Source organism: Trichoderma virens, assembly GCF_000170995.1.
Source record: "Trichoderma virens Gv29-8 chromosome Unknown TRIVIscaffold_5, whole genome shotgun sequence".
In the NCBI taxonomy this organism is placed as follows: Eukaryota; Fungi; Ascomycota; class Sordariomycetes; order Hypocreales; family Hypocreaceae; genus Trichoderma; species Trichoderma virens.
Window position 1 is genome coordinate 268646 of NW_014013744.1, and position 17369 is coordinate 286014.

The 17369-nt window shown below is 52.0% G+C and overlaps 7 protein-coding genes across 7 annotated transcripts; 4 read left to right on the top strand and 3 right to left on the bottom strand.

Annotated features, from left to right (window-relative positions):
- Positions 1 to 56: 56 nt before the first annotated feature.
- On the top strand, positions 57 to 857 carry TRIVIDRAFT_56114 (uncharacterized protein; the record flags this gene model as incomplete). The annotated part of the gene is made up of 1 exon (XM_014102060.1): positions 57 to 857. One exon carries the CDS (start codon positions 57 to 59, stop codon positions 855 to 857), a length of 801 nt encoding a protein of 266 aa, XP_013957535.1.
- Positions 858 to 2155: 1298 nt separating this feature from the next.
- TRIVIDRAFT_199687 (uncharacterized protein) lies at positions 2156 to 2945 on the bottom strand (the record flags this gene model as incomplete). Its single annotated transcript, XM_014102061.1, has 4 exons — positions 2156 to 2379; positions 2510 to 2623; positions 2757 to 2898; positions 2940 to 2945. The coding sequence occupies 4 exons, from the start codon at positions 2943 to 2945 to the stop codon at positions 2156 to 2158; spliced, it is 486 nt and encodes a 161-aa protein (XP_013957536.1).
- A 1350-nt stretch (positions 2946 to 4295) lies between these two features.
- SKN7 (Two-component response regulator receiver) lies at positions 4296 to 7048 on the top strand (the record flags this gene model as incomplete). Its single annotated transcript, XM_014102062.1, has 7 exons — positions 4296 to 4355; positions 4425 to 4441; positions 4498 to 4570; positions 4639 to 4779; positions 4860 to 5735; positions 5839 to 6037; positions 6100 to 7048. The coding sequence occupies 7 exons, from the start codon at positions 4296 to 4298 to the stop codon at positions 6504 to 6506; spliced, it is 1773 nt and encodes a 590-aa protein (XP_013957537.1).
- A 1966-nt stretch (positions 7049 to 9014) lies between these two features.
- Positions 9015 to 11640, top strand: TRIVIDRAFT_169007 (uncharacterized protein; the record flags this gene model as incomplete). Its single annotated transcript, XM_014102063.1, has 4 exons — positions 9015 to 9444; positions 9517 to 9702; positions 9759 to 10205; positions 10274 to 11640. The coding sequence occupies 4 exons, from the start codon at positions 9140 to 9142 to the stop codon at positions 10899 to 10901; spliced, it is 1566 nt and encodes a 521-aa protein (XP_013957538.1).
- Positions 10422 to 12534, bottom strand: TRIVIDRAFT_178758 (uncharacterized protein; the record flags this gene model as incomplete). Its single annotated transcript, XM_014102064.1, has 1 exon — positions 10422 to 12534. The coding sequence occupies one exon, from the start codon at positions 12229 to 12231 to the stop codon at positions 11038 to 11040; it is 1194 nt and encodes a 397-aa protein (XP_013957539.1).
- A 276-nt stretch (positions 12535 to 12810) lies between these two features.
- On the top strand, positions 12811 to 13679 carry TRIVIDRAFT_86835 (uncharacterized protein; the record flags this gene model as incomplete). The annotated part of the gene is made up of 4 exons (XM_014102065.1): positions 12811 to 12996; positions 13110 to 13229; positions 13295 to 13483; positions 13545 to 13679. 4 exons carry the CDS (start codon positions 12828 to 12830, stop codon positions 13646 to 13648), a joined length of 582 nt encoding a protein of 193 aa, XP_013957540.1.
- A 629-nt stretch (positions 13680 to 14308) lies between these two features.
- Positions 14309 to 17207, bottom strand: TRIVIDRAFT_36626 (uncharacterized protein; the record flags this gene model as incomplete). Its single annotated transcript, XM_014102066.1, has 3 exons — positions 14309 to 16930; positions 16991 to 17122; positions 17184 to 17207. The coding sequence occupies 3 exons, from the start codon at positions 17205 to 17207 to the stop codon at positions 14309 to 14311; spliced, it is 2778 nt and encodes a 925-aa protein (XP_013957541.1).
- Positions 17208 to 17369: the final 162 nt, after the last annotated feature.

Consider the following 17369-nt stretch of genomic DNA (forward strand, 5'->3'; position numbering starts at 1 on the left):
ACAAGAATATGTGATAAAATACGTGTCAGTTGACAAATTTCGTCACATATTACACCATGTCTGGGCAGACCTTTACCATTCAAGCTCTCCAGCTGCAGGATGTGCCCGAGGCGGCTCAGCTCAGCAGCGATGCCTTCCTGACGGATCGCCAAACCCAGATGAAAGCTCTGGGTCGAAACCCGTTCAATATGAAGGAATACCAGACGCAGAGCCTCCCAGAAATGCTGAAATCGCCTCGATGCGTGATATTAAAGGCCGTCGACAACGAAACCGGGGAATTTGCCGGCTTCTGCAACTGGGGGCTCATCGGATTTTCGCCCGAAGAGATGCCAGTAGTGGAAGGCAGAATCCAACCTCCCGAAAAGCCAGCTGCAGCTCCGGCACAGCAGTCAGAAAATGAAAATGACAAGGAGAATGGCAAAGACAAGGAAAAAGAGAAATCCTCTGCGGTAGAGCCAAAGCCCAGTCCCGATGCGGATCCAGACGACCCCATTGAGCGACTCCAGGCACTTACAGGCGCTGATTTGGATGCGTGGCAGAAGGAGGTGATGCCCAAAGGCACCAAATGTCTCGTGGTTATCGGGCTTTCCGTCTCGCCCAAATTCCAGCGGCGAGGCATTGGGTCTGCGCTGCTGCGCTGGGGAACCAACATATGCGACGAGGCAGGCGTCTTTGCTTGGGTTCACTCGTCGGAGCCAGCGTGGAAGATTTACGAAAAGGCAGGATTCCAGGTGATCCGCACCCTCGACGTGGATCTGGACGAATACGCTCCATGTCCTCCTCCAGACGAGGGCCCGGAAGCTAAATGGGGCCACTATGTCTTTCGATATATGAAATACTTTGGGTCACAAGATTGAAGGCGCATGTCGGATGGGCCTGCATGTAGCATTCCTGAGCTTCTAAATATACCATCTCTTGTCTCAAGTCTCACCATGCTCCAATTATAGTACCTGGCTGGATGTGTGCTTTGCATATGGGCATCGACATCTGTCTATCTGAGACGGCAAATCCCAGCTTCTGCCAAGGTTGGTTCATTGCTGGATACAGTACTGATCGGCATTGTGCGGGGGATAGAGGGATTCGGTAAAGGAGAGCCCGAGCAAGTCAGATTCCGACCAGGTCTCAGCTAATAATGAATAAAGAAAGGGGAGGCTTTGTGAATGTTGTCTCTGGAAGCATTCCGTGGTGCGTCTTTTTGTTCCAGGGGGTTCTAATAATATCGTGATCCCGAACCTACTCCGGACTGTAAATCAAGTGCCAGACTCTGAAGATCAACGGAGTCTGCTCCGGCGGGTTATTAGATCCACAGCACAAATATTCCATTGATGTTATACGAGTACTGTTATACTGTTATACTTGCTGAAGCAGTTCTAGTAGAGATCTGGGTCGCGCTCCCTCCCTGCGTGTCTTGCTCTATTTGCGGCAGCGTAGCGTGCATGCCTGCCTGCCTGTGGACCGTCTCTGTCCTGGTGAAAGGCAGATGGCTGGTCTCAGAGTTGATTTATTTTTAGAGGCCCTCGAGAGCAAAAATATTCAAGACATTTCAAGGTTATCTAAACAGGCATTGCGAGCATCCAGGTGGTGCTACAAGTAGACGAAGTCCGTGATGTTCCAGTACGAGTAGCATCGAAATACAGTAGACACTACCCGCAAAGTACTCGTACAAACAGCGAATGATCCCTGGGTGGCAATCTTGCGGAAGGCCGGTCCGCTGAGCCTAACTGGAATACCACCTTGACGGGTGCTGACCCGAGCGAGGACCTGTGGATGTAGCGGCAGAGATAGTCTGTCACACTGATGTATCTGTACTTGAGACAGACACACAAATACGAGTATTTGCCTACATCCCATCTCTGGAGGCTACAGTAGGTACGGACAGCATCTTGCTTCTGGCCTCATGCCATGGCATCCCACCAGACATTCAATCTGCGTCGAGTTGATCATGCTAAGCACTTGGACTTGTCCCGAAGCGACGGAGTCCAATGACAAGCTGACGGGGAACGCCGACAGCGGAGCCGTGTCCAAGGCCTGCAGCACATCATGCATGTTACCAAGTCGGCGATTTGATGCTGGCGAGGCGTCCAGCGCGTGCTGCAAGGGAGATGTGACCTGATTAGCATTTGATGAATGTTGCAGTTATTACACTTGCAATGTGCTAAGAAGCGAGCGTCTCGGGCATTCTATTCGTCGCCGAGTAGGAGAAAAAGCGGCTGGTGTGTGAGTCGATCGCATTGTAGTCGCCGCCTTGGTCGTCTTTCCAGTTCAGCCCCGCAAAGCGACCATCGTGAGTATCCAATTGGCATGCATCACGGCTAGAAAAGGGTCGAGTGTGAATATTCTTGCTTGAAGCGGTAGGCTCCCAAAAAAAGGAAGTACCCCCTGGTACATGCATACAGGCGCTTTTGGCCCCCCCCAGATAATAAATGACCTCCCTTTCATCACCTGCTTCCCTGCATGATTTTGTTCAGGTGGCTGCTATGGGGGGCAGAGCTGATAAGTGCACACATACACACGGAGTACGAGTCCAGCATGTTGGGGTTGGCATCGTCGAGAGATTGGATGGCACACACGTGTATGCCGTCCCAACAGCGGCTTGTCTTGTGAATGGCTGCCTCGTAAGGTGCTAACTAATAGCGGCGCTCATTTTATATCACGAATTGAGACTGATAGATATTATCCTTTTGGGGACTCCATCGCGCTTGGACGGGTATAGGGGTCAAGTTAGAAATTGAGGCTAAAAAGCTTGACCAGCTTACCAAGGACTAGCTCTACCACTAGGATGGAACTGAGAGCCAACAGAGACTCCATGCTGGAGAAAACAACTCCGCCAGCTGATTCAGATGTCAATACGGAGGATCCCGGCTTGGTGGAGGCTGCACAAGATGCAATCCAACATGCCTGTGAGCAAGTACTATGTAGAATTTACGAGCCCGACTTACACACATGGCGGGGGCGCTCGTATCGGTCGGTACAGGTACATGTCTGGCATGTTGAATCTCGACAGGTACGGGTGCAGGTACATGTGGCTTACACTTGCGCTAGGCGTTAGACAAGAGTGCAGTGCTCCGTAGACGAGAAAAAAGAAAGCACATCAAATGGACCTAGCCTATCGTGTCATCATCTGCCGGGGCTTGGCACAGAACAAGAAAGACGGACAGACACGGGGCTGGCTGAAAAGTGGCCATTGAAATTGGCACGAAAACGCTATTGCTCCCTGTCATGGCCTCCAGTCTAGTTACAAGTACTGGGGATTCTGGCTCCGTGTGAGGGACTATGCGCCACACGGCTCTAGCGCCTGGGGATGCCCTAAGAAACGAGGCTTGCATGTACCGTGCATTAGGGACCGCCACACGGATCTGGCTAAATAGAACACGGAACACACGATGGCTCCCGGCCTTTGGATTTGAGACCCCCTTCTTTTTTTTTTTTTCTGTTCTAACACTTATTATTCCCCCCCTGTGGATACATTTGATTTTTTTTTTCTGGAATGATTCCTCTAGTAGTCAATAGACAGGGTCGTAGTGCTGTGTGTTTTGCTGCGTGTTGTTTCCTGTTGGTTCTTTTGCCTTCTTCGCCTGGATTGGATGCATGATTTCCGTGCTTTCAGCTTCCTCCTAGCCGCATGAGGGATTGACTGCATGTGCCTGCCGTGCTTGTCAAGTATCGATACCTGCCCGCGTCTTAGCAGCCATCAATCGCTGTATCTGGCACCGCTCCAGTACACTTGCAGCGCTGTGCCTTCTGAACCACCCACCTGATCTTCCTTGTTAGCCTAGGCCCGGCCCACTCCATCTCGGGCCATCCATTCGCCCATTCAACGGAGCTGGGCTAAATCGTCCAACCTCGATCCAGCCTCGACCAGCCAGGCTTCGAGGTCAATTGCTTCGCTCCCAGTCGAGTCGAATCTCGCTCGCCGACTTGCGACGTCACCTGCCAGCTCGACGTTTGACGGTGCAGAACATTGGCTCCGTCCTTCTGCCAGCCCGGCGCACCACCTCCGTGTCCGGGCGCTTTTACGTCCTTGTGCCGTCGCTCCGGTCCGCCAGCCAAAAGGCCAAGCCCAAAGGCCCAGGTCCAGCCGTCAACGCTCGTCCGACCCGACGCAAAGAGAGGGAGATTGAAGGTATAGCAGGACAGGCAAGGGGCCGTCGACGCAGAATCCGAGCGAGTTCTCTTGCTGCCTCTGCGACTGCAGCTTGCCGATCCTTGGCCGTCGCTGAGCCTCAATTGGAGGCGCGTCGCTTCCTCGCATATTGCCTCTTGGATCCCGCTCAGCATCACCGACCCGGCCCAGAATGTCCGGGACAGAGGCTGCCGCCGCCCAGGGCGGTGGGGGAAACAATGCCAGTGAATTTGTGAGTAGGATTCTTATGCTCTGCCCGCCGCACAACTACACGATTGCTAATATGATGGATGATGTCAAGGTCCGCAAGCTGTTTCGGTAATTGCTCGCCAACGAACCATAACCCTCTACGCACCCGACTGACGTTGCCTTAGCATGCTCGAAGACCCGTCACACCAAGATGTAGCACGATGGGGCAAGGATGGCGACTCATTTGTCGTCGTCGAGGTGGGATTCACCTTGATTACAACTGGATATCGGCGTACACCAGTATTGACTCTTTCTTCTCCAACCAGGGCGAAAAGTTCACGAGGTCCATCCTACCGAAGCATTTCAAGCACAGCAATATGTCTAGCTTTATCCGACAGCTTAACAAATACGACTTCCACAAGGTTAAGCCATCCACTGATGGCGACTCCACCTCGCCGAATGGCAATGTAAGTCCCTTGGCCGATGGAATAACCCAAGTTATACTACGTTGGGGGCGCATGGCTAAGAATTGTGACTCGACGCGCAGATTTTAGAGTTCAAACATCCCTACTTCCGTGTCGACAGCAAAGACGATTTGGATAATATCCGCCGAAAAGCGCCGGCCACCAGAAAACCTCAGGTCGCGGAGGACTTTACTACGAGCCAGCATGTCAGCGTCATATCCGAGCAGCTGACGGCTACGCAGCAGCAGGTGCAGCAGCTCCAGGAGCTGTTTGCCGATGTTTCGCAAACTAACAGGCTCCTCGTCAATGAGGTTCTTACGCTGCAAAAGATGCTCAATGCTCAGAAGCAGGCGCAGTATGAGATGCTCAACTACCTCTCCCCTTACAACCATAACCGGAATAATGGGATGATGGGCCACCAGATGAACTCGAATGGCAGCATGCCGACGGCCGAAGGAGACGAAGCTGTGCCGGAGCTTAGAAGGGCGAGAGAGCTGCTTTCTAGTGTCCCAGCCGACACCGTGGCTGATCGTGAGCTTGAGCGTCTGCATGACATTTACGAATCCCCGGCCGACTCGGCGACCATGGTAACCCCCGTATCGATGCCGATGATGCATGACCCTATGAATGATATTAGCCGGTACCCCGTTTACCCCGTAGGACAGACCGTTGGCATTGATCCTTTCCATTCGGATCACATCAACAAGATTCCATATGCTATTCCCAACGAAGGCAGTTCCGGCCCCATGGACCAACATCAACAACATCAGCAACACACGCCGCAGCCAGGGTCATCCGGTCAGATGAACAACGCACCTGGCACCTCAGGATCGATGGATAAGCCTGCGTCTCTGTGGGGGCCAAAGAAACCCGTTGTATTCCTGGTGGAAGACGACCCCACGTGTGCCAAGATTGGTATTAAGTTTCTCAAATCCATGGGCTGCGATGTTGAACATGCCGTAAGTAGACTGCATTCTCCCAAAACGGAAATAATCAAAGGACGTTGCGCAGCGCATGGTCCCGCGTTATTCGTCGGCGATGTTTAGCGGCTAACAACTGCAGAACAATGGCGCGGAAGCATTCAGCAGGGTCAGCACCGTTGGTCGCGACCATTTCGACCTCATCTTCATGGATATCATCATGCCCCGGTTGGATGGTGTATCGGCTACCATGTATATCCGCCAACATTGCCCAACGACGCCCATCATTGCGATGACGTCAAACATTCGTCCGGACGAAGTGAATGGATATTTCGAGCATGGTAAGTTTTGATGGAAGAGAGGAAGAGTCTAGTTGCTGGGTGTCAAGCTGACCGTCGCACAGGGATGAATGGAGTGCTGGCCAAGCCATTCACAAAGGAAGGGATGCTCAAGTCGGTCAAGACAAACATGCAACACCTGTTAAAGAACCCACCCAGCCAGTCGGATAATGGGCACGGGCCTGGGTTCCTCATGAACGTTCCGTATCTGAGCACGACGGGCAACAGCATCAAATTCGAGTCACCGACTCCACCCGCAGGTGCCAGCGGCTCGAATTGGTCGTCCGGCCACATGTCCCAGAACGGGGTCGACCAGAGTTTTGGGCTCATGGACGGGAGCAACCAGTATAACATATCGCAGAATAGGGGCGGGTACTCGACGATGGATGCATCCTCTGGCCGCATATCCGATCATGACAGCCCGCCGGAGAAGCGGCAGCGCCTGAATAACTCGCAACGAAATTATGCTTAACGCCAAGGCTGACGATTAATTCTGTGCATCGAAGTGCTCTGTTGGATGATCATTTTGACTTTTGTGTCTCCTCAACCCCCCTACCTTCCGCTTTTCACCTTTCCCCCTCCTTGTCGACTCATTGCATGGAGACACTTTGTTATCGGCGTTGTGACTTGTTTAAACCAAAGGAGGAACTTTTTCTTCTTGTCTTTTTTTTTCCATCCTTAAAGATGGATTCCACCTGTTCTCTTGGGATTTCTGGTTGGGATGATGATTTCGCGTACCGGTTGGATATTTTGTCGGGGCATTCTGTGACAATGTTTCCCCTTGGAGAAGGAAACGCTTTTTTTTTGTTCTCTTTTTTGAAATGAACGAAAACCGGAGTTGTAACGATATATGCTTATCTAGGCCATGGGTTTATGAGGAGAATGGGCTGGAGGAGGCCGCCTTTCTGTGATGAAGATGAAGCCGTGCTGGTGTTGAAGGCCCCAAAGCATTGGGAGCCTGGATTGGTGGCTGTTCATGACAGAGAGTGGTTAATCATATGATCTATTTGCACGACAAAACAAGCTCACCATTTGTAAATAAAGTGACGGTTGAACGTCCTTGTATGTGTAAAGAATGAAGTTGAAGTGTGAGTGTGAGTGAAGGCGAGGGAGATGTGCTTGTACTGACTAAATGCGCCCAAGAGCATAGACTTACGAGGTACGGGCCCGAGAAGTCGGCACGGCAGATGGGAGGCCGTCCAAGCATTAATACTAATTTTTCACTCCCCTGAGCAGAGGAGCGAAATGGGCCGGCGAGATCCGATTGCGCATCTCCAGCACGACGTCACATATAAACGAGGCCGGGATGGGCAGGTTAGCGGCGTCGGAGAAGCAACTCCGGCAGCACTATACACGGAAAAGGATCGCTGAAGGACGCACGACGTCACCAAGAGAAGACAAAGAAGAAAAAGGCTGCAGAAAAATCACACCTTGGGATGCCTGTAGCCGTTAGATCCGACGACGCAGGCGCGGCGCTGAGGGTTCCATAGTGGTCTGGACCGGGAATGATGGAGACGGGTGGTCCAGAGAGAGTCTTGGTAGCGGGAAGCGGGGGATGACGGCGAAGTTGGAGGTTGTGGACATGGATATGGGATATTTGGGGGATGGGAGAAGAAGGAGGTGTGTATTGTATAATGGAGATTTTATCATGCAAGGGCTTGTTATGTGTTTGCTTTTGTACGGGGGAGGGAGATGGCTGTCGATGCGAAGGCGGATCGAGCCACTTATACCGAGAGGGACGGAGAATGCATGCCCTTGTCAGCAAATTGTTTGCTACTGTACATACTCGTACATGCCTTGCCAGGCACTAATTAGTCTATCCGGGTGCCTATTACTACCTACTTACTACCTTGGGGGTGGCAACGTCAGAGTCCCGGCAGTCTAGAGCAAGTTCTACGGCCCGGGTGTGTTTATGCGGCAATCAATCTGAGGTTGTGCCAAGGGGGGGCTCTTGATGCCGGAAGCCTTTTGTTGATGCTACCTCGCCTGGGAGTAGATGCGCCGGCGGGCTAATGAGCAAGCAGCGGGCAACTGGTGTCTATGTGGTACAGCCGGGAGGCGGTTTGACGGTGTAGCACTTACACGAGCGATACGAGGTTTTTTTCTTTACTTTTCTTTGGTTTCTTTTTGTGGTTCTTGTTTTTTCTGTTTGACGACAGAGGAGCGGACTTGGTGTTTGTTTTGGATGTACTCCGTATCAGTGCTAACAACCCACAAGGAAAACATGGGGGCTGATGGTGCCTTGCGCCGTAATCCCCCAAACTCCGACCAAACTCGTGGGCTGACACGGGGAGAAAGGAAAAAAAAAAGTTCCTTACGGTGGAGAGAGAAAACAGACGATGACAGATGACAGTTCTGCCAAGCCGGATAGCTTGGTGGTTTTTTTGGAACTTTCTAGTCTAGGCCCTTGCTTTTTGGGACGCATGAAGCTGAGTCGAAGATCTTTACCAGATAGGGTAATTTAGGTGTTCTGATTCGGAGACGATCCGGAGGGTTGGCTCAAACTCTAATCCGTTCATGTGAGGGATTGAGGTGAAGCTCGTAATTGTTAAAGAGTGTTGAGCTGTTAAGCAATTTGAAGAATAGTATAGTAGATATTGAAGGTGGCAGGTCAGTTATAGAAGTGTGTGGTTGTAAATATGTAGTTGCAGGTGCTGCTTATAGGTCTGGAGCTGGAAGCTTGTGGTTGGTGCCCAAGCAATCAGTCACTGAAGCTGCCCATCAATTGGACGGATCCATCCATCCATGGATGCTATACGGAGTACACTGTTTGACTGTTTCCATGGGAGCTCCGAGGGCAGCTTCAGTGGGGTGACGCCTCTGAAGCGCCCTAAGCTGACAGCACTGAATCCATTGAACTCAATTACACGTACAGTATCCATCACAGTATATTCTCAGTATAGGCACTATGCACTTTAGCTGTCAAGTGGCAGTTTCAATTTACGCGTCAAGACGCGTTTTCCCCAATCAATCCAATTGACCATCCCCGCGCAAGGGTTTGGGCCTTGTTCGCCATATCAAAATATCCCGACCAGATTCTCCGTTGCAGGACCAAGCCAGCAGCCAATCAGCTCAGATCCAGCTGCCCAAAGAAAAAGAGAAGCAATGCCACATTCGCTCTCTCTCAACTCGGGCAACGCCGCTGCTATCAAGGACGAGCAAATAGACGGCGAACCAGGAATTCCCACCAACATTGCTCCAGCACAGACAACCGCAACCATGTCAGACGACGATCTCGATGTCGATATGAACGAGATGGAGGCACCGCCCGCAGGCCAAGCCGAGGAATCAAAAAAGGAGGTCAAGTTGGACGAGCTATTCGCAGATGTCGACTCCGACGACGAGTTTCCGAGCTTAGCGCCCGTTAAGCGCGAAGGCGTCAGCTCACCGGCACGAGCAGCTTCACCCTCGTAAGTGGTTATCTCGTCTTTGTTCCAGCAGTTCTTGAGGGGATAATAACCAACTGACCACTCGATGCATAGAGACATCCCCGCCTCAGATCCAGAGGTCATGCGCAGCTTTTACCAACGACTCTTCCCCTGGCGACAGCTCTTCCAGTGGTTGAACCACAGCCCAACGCCTACAAATGACTTTGGCAATCGCGAGTTTGCATTTACTCTGCAAAACGACGCATATCTGCGGTACCAGTCTTTTGCAACGGCAGATCTGTAAGCTGATATGTGCAAGCAAATGACCAGTGCAGCTGTGCTCACAGTGCATCTAGACTACGAAAAGATGTCCTCCGCCTCATGCCCTCCCGTTTCGAAATCGGCCCCGTCTATACAACGAACCCTCGAGATCGAAAATCCTTGCACAAGTCGTCCGCCTTCAAGCCCCTGTCGAAAGAGCTTTGCTTTGATATCGATTTGACCGATTATGACGACATCCGAACATGCTGTGACAAGGCCACCATCTGCAACAAGTGCTGGCAATTCATGACCATGGCCATCAAGGTTGTCGATATAGCTCTGAGAGACGACTTTGGCTTCAACCACATCATGTGGGTGTACTCTGGACGAAGAGGTGCCCACGCTTGGGTATGCGACAAGAAGGCTCGGTCAATGGATGATCAGAAGCGGAGGGCCATAGCAAACTACCTGGAAGTAATCAAGGGTGGTTCACACAGTGGCAAGAAGGTCAATGTCAAGAGACCACTACACCCACACCTCAGGTGAGTGACGATTTTCTGCTTTTGGTGGATAATATTGATAGCAGCAATGGCACTAACATGTCGTTTAGCCGGAGTCTCGACATTCTCAAGACGCACTTCCAAGAAGATGTACTGGCTGTCCAGGATCCTTGGGGAACAGATGAACAAGCTCAGAAACTATTACAACTTCTCCCGGATCGCACTCTAAACGATTCATTACGCCGTAAATGGGAAGCCGCTCCAGGGCGATCGTCAACATCAAAATGGGCTGATATTGACGCTGTGGCTAAGACCGGTGCAAGTAAGCATCTGGACGCAAAAGGATTGCTGGAAGCTAAGCAGGATATTGTACTGGAATATACATATCCTCGCCTCGATATCGAAGTCAGCAAGAAGCTGAACCATTTGCTCAAGAGCCCCTTTGTTGTGCATCCAGGCACGGGGCGAGTCTGCGTGCCCATTGATACCAAAAACCTCGAGGACTTTGATCCTCTTGGCGTACCTACGGTGCAAAGCTTACTCGCGGAAATCGATACTTGGAAGGGTGGAGAGGACGGTGATGAAGATGACAAGTCCAAAGCCAACGTTGCTGACTGGGAAAAGACCAGCCTCAAGCCGTATGTTGAGCAATTCAGATCATTTGTGTCGGCTCTCATCAAAGATGAAGGTGTTGCAAAAGTAAAGCGAGAGCGAGAGGACGATTCAATGGATTTTTAGAGTCATAATGATATGGAGCATCAATGGACTGTCACCAGGTTGCATATAGCAGGAGGGATATATAATTTTGTGCAGCAGGTTTTTGGGCATGAATCTTGCTTGGTATTATTCAAGGAGCCGTATACAACAATTACGCCTATGATGATGTCTCTTTTACTTGTTCAGCGTGTCCTTCGTCTGCAGCATCAGCTGATGCCTCAGCTGTTGCAGCGTCTTGTGCCTTGGTTTCTGATGTCTCCTCCTCATCGTCTTCTTCATCCTGCCCCTGCTCCTCCTCCTCACCTGCTTCCTCACCCTCTTCCTCACCTCCTTCACCATCGCCGGCATCCTCACCCCTTAATCTTCCGCCCTTTCTCTTTGGGATCACGCTCAAAAACGCCTGGCCCCAGTCGCCGCACTCTAGCCACTTGAGCATAATCTCAACAACATGGTTCGTCGCTAGGACTTGCCGGCTCTGCATTACCATGAATTGGCCAATTGGCAATCTTGCTGTACGGATGCCCTTTTCCCGCGCGCGTCTATAGCAAAGGCCCTTTTCGCGGTTCTTGTCAACCAGTCCACCTACGACATAGCATGTGTTTGGTTCCAGGCGTTCAAGTGTGTAAGGGGAATCAGATGACAAGTACACAACGTCCTTGTTCGCCTCATCCAGGGGCGGCTCCGGGCCAGGAATAGGAAAAGGGTCGGTTTCATCACGAGTCCACGCGGGAGCCTCGTCGAGGCTGCGCTGCAGCGACTCAATCATTTCGCCTCCGCTGCCGTCGGTGGCGTTCATGCGCTCACGGATCTTGGCCGCGCAGCTAGTGAAGTCGCCGTCGTGAAACCAGATGCCCTTCCAGTTCTTGTGCTGCGCACCGAGGACCTCGTGGAAGCGCTTTGCGATGCCCTTGTTGAAGCCTGCGACCCAGAGATGCGAGCGATACCTCGCCTGCTTGTTGTCAGAGTACGACCGGGTGACCTGGCTGGACAGCGAGACGCGCTCCTTGTCCATCATGTACTCCTCAAAGTCACAGTCGATGATGATACCGATAGGGGCTAGAGTTGAAGGCGTCTTCTTCTTCTGTAGCTCCAGAGGGTCGACGCCCTGAGCGATGAGAGCGGCGCGCTCGGAGCGGACGCGAGACTTGCGCTCGTGGCGCTTTTCCTTGCGGCGCTTGCGGCGGTCGTCTTTGCCGGCTTCCCATTCTTCTTGCCTGCGGAGACGCTTGAGGGCGTTTTTGGACATGGGAGGGTTTGAGGGGGCGGGTTGAGCTTGTTCTTGTTCTTGGTGAGTGTCCATTGGTTCTGAGAGAGGCTGTGTTGAGGCCTCGGTAGACTCCAGGGAACTCATTTCTGCGATGATTTATGTGTGGTATGACTTGAGTGATGGGTTCTTGATGAGGTTATGAGATAACGGAGATTCGATCCGGGATGAGAAGTTCAATTGGAGCCGGGTTGGCTTTGAGATTGAACTGTCTGCTGTGTTGTTGAGATCACCTCTGCCGGCGACTGTTTATGTGATGGTGAGTCACAGAAGTGTAGTACCAGCTATTTTTGAGGTTTTTGATATCCAAAGTAGCCTTTTAGCTGAATAAAGCTCTTGGAAATCACAATTGGTCACTGCGACACCGCTAGAACGCCCTTAATCGCCAATATCATGGAGTTTTCCAAAGTCTTATATGGACTTTTTCTATGGGGCAATCTTTTGCGCTCCAAATCTCTTGGTGGGCTGGTGGGGCCGAGCAAGTACCTTTGTACCGCCGCCCAAAATCCGGGACAGCCTTTGACAGCCCAAAATTCTTCTGTCCAATCACGGCAGCCCAATTGATGACAACTCCCATCACGTGATGCGCAATTCCCGGCATCAAGGCACTCAACCAGGTCAAAACAGCTCCTCCTCTCTTTTCAACTCCCATCACGGGCGAGATACCCCAATTCCACAACGCCATGGCGAAGCCGTATGTGCCGCATGACGTCCTTGACGAGACGGCCAAGACTTCATTAGTCGGCCTGGGCAGCGGCATCTTCATTGCCGCCATCCAGAATGCCCTGTCGAAGCGCAACGTGGGCGCTATGAGCGTCTTTACGCGGGGAGCTCCCATCATTGGCATTGCCGGTATGGACTGAGTCCTCCTGCAGGATGCGGCTCCAATTGGGCCGGATTCCTTTCTCGGAATACAATTATCAGAATGCGTTTCGGCTGACGGGTGCGCTGTTTGTGTCTTCTAGCTGCCGGTCCCGGTGCCTATGCCTTCTTCTCCCGGACGATGATGAACCTGCGTGAGAAGGAGGATGCTTGGGCCGCCGCCTTCGGAGGTTTCATGTGCGGCAGTGTTCTCGGACTTCCTTGTAAGGATCCCTTCGGAACTCTGCGTGGTTTTCGGTAATGGCGCTTGCTGACTCCCATACTACAGTCAAGCGCACTCCCATCGTGTTGGCCCTCGGTGCTTTCGTTGGCACTGCCCAGGGCCTGTTCCACGTCACTGGAGGACGACTGGACAGCTTCTACAAGGAGGAGGATGAATTTGAGCGCAAGGAGATTGTTCGACGGACAACCCGGGTGCCCGTTGAGCAGACAGTCGCCGAGCTTGGCGAGGGACGAGGTAAGTCTCGACTCCCAAGGATCTCCAAAGTAGATTTCTGTAAGCTGACACTCGAATGCAGGCATTCGTCCTCCTGGATATGAGGAGCGGAGACGAGAGCGGATCAAGGAGAAGTATGGCTTCGAAGTTAACCCTGTGAGCGCCACCGTTGAGGGCAGCCAATAAATACAATGATAAAAAAGAAAGAATTAAAGCCAGCTGCCAGAGATTGAGGTGAGTCCGCGGCAGCTTGTACATATATCCATCGCATTCCAGTGCGGAAGAGATGCGATGCTAGATAATCGGATTTTTTTTTTTGTTTTCCCGTTGCCACGTCGCCATCACCATTGCTATTGCCATTTGCTGGTCTGCATGTTTTTGGATCTGGGCTGCCGGTGTCACGACGACAAAACTTGAAAAAAGGTACGTTGTTTTGAATATTCTTCATTTTGCACTTTGTTTTCTTCTTTTCCATGATGAAATCTCTTCAGAGGCTGTTTATGATATCACTGATTACATTATCACCATATCTACATTGTATTGTCTGATGGAACTCTTTTCTTTATCTCTCACTATTTTATACTGGCTGCATGTCACGAATAGTACGCTGACATATGGAATACACAGGATATAAAAGCTTTTCATGTAAAATCGCGAGTCTCATGCCCCTTAAATATCGGCGCTCTTAGTGCTATTATATGCATATCCTTCCCAATGATAGGATCTGTTTCCCAAATAAATGCCGTCAATCCCAACTCCTGGCGCTATTAAATGCGAGGCCATTACACTAAATGTCTTCCTTTGCGTAAACTGACGTTGATTTTATCCTCCATCCATGTGATTTGTTTATAGCGCCTTGACAGATTGAAAGAAGGGGTTGGCGAGCAGCTGCTCGTCTGCTGCCACCAACTCCTTTAGTTTGGCCACCTGCTCTTCCTTGCTCAGCTCTCCGTTCTGCACGGCCTCCTTCCATTCAACCAGCACCTTCTTGAGCATTGCACTGCCCTGCTCGACGTCCTCAGTACTGTAGCTCACGCCAAGATCTTCGTGTTTGGTAGTAAAGTCTTCGAGCTCGTCTGCCTTGCGCTTGGCCATGCGAACGACCTTGTCTGGGAAGCGCACAAGCTCAGCGACGTGGATACCGAAACTCTGATCGCAGATGCCGGGCTCAACCTTGTACAGCAACGTGACCTCGCGTTTGGCGTTGACATCGCCATTGGTGCCGCTAATGTGCGCCGTGACGTGCATGTTCTTGACCTGGGGATACTGGTCGGCCAGCGCGGTGAGTTCGTGGAAGTGAGTTGCAAACATGGCAAAGCAACCAATCTCTTTGACAATGTGCTCGGAGATGGCCCACGCTAGACCGAAACCGTCGTATGTCGAGGTGCCGCGACCAAGCTCGTCAATGATGATGAGGGACTCGGCAGTAGCTGACTTGAGGATGTTGGCCGTCTCAAGCATCTCGGCCATGAAGGTCGAGACGCCCTTGAGTTGAGAATCGGAGGCACCCACACGGGCAAGGATAGAGTCGAAAATGGTGAGCTCGGCCTCTGAGCAGGGAACAAAAGAGCCAACTTGGGCCATGAGGGCAATGACGCCGGCTTGGCGGATGTAGGTAGATTTACCACCCATGTTGGGTCCGGTGATGATGAGGAACGATGACTTGTCACGGGTGAGATCCACATCGTTGGTGATGAATTGGACATCATCCTGGAGCTCCATGCAGGGGTGACGAGCGCCGGTGAGCTTTGTCTGACCTTCGCCACGAGTGTGCATCTTGGGTCGGACATAGGCTTCAGGAGCGTACACGGCGGCGTGAGAGAGCGAGACAATGACATCCAGATGAGCCAGCACGCCCGCAAGACGCTCGAGGACGGGGCAATACGAGGACGCTACCTGGACGACCTCGTTCACCAGGCTGCTCTGGGTGCGGTTGTAGTTTTGCGATAGCTGGTCGTGCTCACGACGATAGGCCTGCAGCTGCTTTGTTGTAAAGTAGACGCCGTTCTTCTGGGTGGAGCACTCCTGATACTTTGACTTGCCGCGGATGCAGCCAGCTTCTTGTCTCGTCAGGCGCATGCACACACCATGGACCTTGTGGTTGGCCTCGAGGAAAATCTTCTTGTCGGCCTCCTGGTCCAGGTCGCGTGCGGCGCTGTGGAATTCCTGTCTGATATCACGGTCGAGTTGATCAAGCTTTTTGCGGATAACACGCAGGCTCTGATCATACTCTGGTTTGATGATGTACTCGTGCCGGTCTAGGGCATCGAGGTCAACTGTTTGCTCAACCATCTCCTGAAGCTTGCCGAGACTATCGGACAGCTCTCGGAGTTTGTTGGTGTATGCATCGTCGAGAGGATCCTTGTAAGCCTCGTCCATGACTCCTTCCAAGGTGCCAATGAAGCCAGGCAGGCGGATGACAACTTGATAGGCGCGGACGACGTCCTCTAGATTGGCTTTGCCGCGCTGGAACTTCTTCGACAGACGGTAGAGATCGGGGACAGAGCGCAAGTGCTCTTCCTGCATGGTTTGACGGAGCTCAGTATCGGTATAGAACGCCTCTACGAGCTGCTGTCGCCTTTCAATCTCATCCTTGCTCATCAGCGGCTGCTTCAGCCACTGCGCCAAGAGGCGACTGCCGACAGGAGTCTTGCAGTGGTTGAGCACACCGTAGATGCTCATTGTCTTGGAGCCGTCTCGTGGACCGGGCATGAGATTAAGAGCCTTGAGGGCTGCGGCATCGAGCTTCATATACTGTGCCAAGTCATGTTGGTAAAGCTGATACTGGCCAAAGTTGGAAACATCTTGTAGGGCGCCAATGTATTTGATCAGGCATGCTGCGGAACCCATGGCCAACTTAAGGTCTGTTTGTGGCAGCATGGCAACTGATTTTTCGTCTTTCAAGAGGCGGGTCAGGTCTTGCTCAATGTCTTTGATGCCAAAGTCACCGGCTGGTCGTTCGGCCAGGGCCACACCGCAGTTATTGATGATTTGCCTTATTTTCGCCAGTTCGGGGTCCTTCTCCTTCTCTCTGTCGCCTTTCTCGTACTGAATGAGACACTCCCGGACACCAAGCTGAATAAGAAGAGCCTCGAAATTGGAGTAGAGATCATTGTCGAGGAACTCGCTGACACCGAGCTCTCGCACACTGGCGTCAGCAAAGCAGACACCGACGGCACGTGCCTCCGAAGCTTTTGCGGATATCTTGACTGCCATAATCATGGGAGCCGAATCAATCTGGCCACCCAGCTCGTCCTCGACATCTTGGAGGTTTCCCGGGGACGCCTGCTTGATGCACTTCCAGTTCATCCGCCCGCTGGAGCTCTGCCAGATCTCGACCCTCTTGCCCAGCTTGAAGAGCGCCTCGCGGAGGAACTGCCGGAAGACGGTCGTGGTTAATGTGACGGAGGGGAGACCCGTGTGGTCATTCTTGCCGAGTTGTCGGACAACGGATGTCGTCTTGTAGACCTGAAGGGGCTATGTTAGAGGTGAACTGATCAAAAAGAGTTGACTGGAGAGGTATCGTACTGTCTTAGCAATGAACATGGCATCGTTGCCATGGGAGGTGTACCAGTCGCCTCTGTCGAATATCCGCACGGCATCTTCGCCGAGATTTGGTAGAGATTTGAAGAAGCGGATGAAGCCGCCCTCGTCGTCGACCTAGTGATACAATGTCAGATTCGGTATCTCGCGGTCTGGCTGATGTAAGAGGCAGATGTACCTTCAATTCGGGTCTTGAAGCCATGATTGGAGACTATGAATTTGTGATGAAGATGCCCAAGCGATCCCTCAAAACTTCCAAATCTCTTTCCAGCCGGAGCGAAGGAAATGAAGCATGGAGATGCAGCTGGTCGAAAAGACGTGGCTTGCAGAATCCCCTGTAGAGCCACCGGCGCGTGTCTTGGAG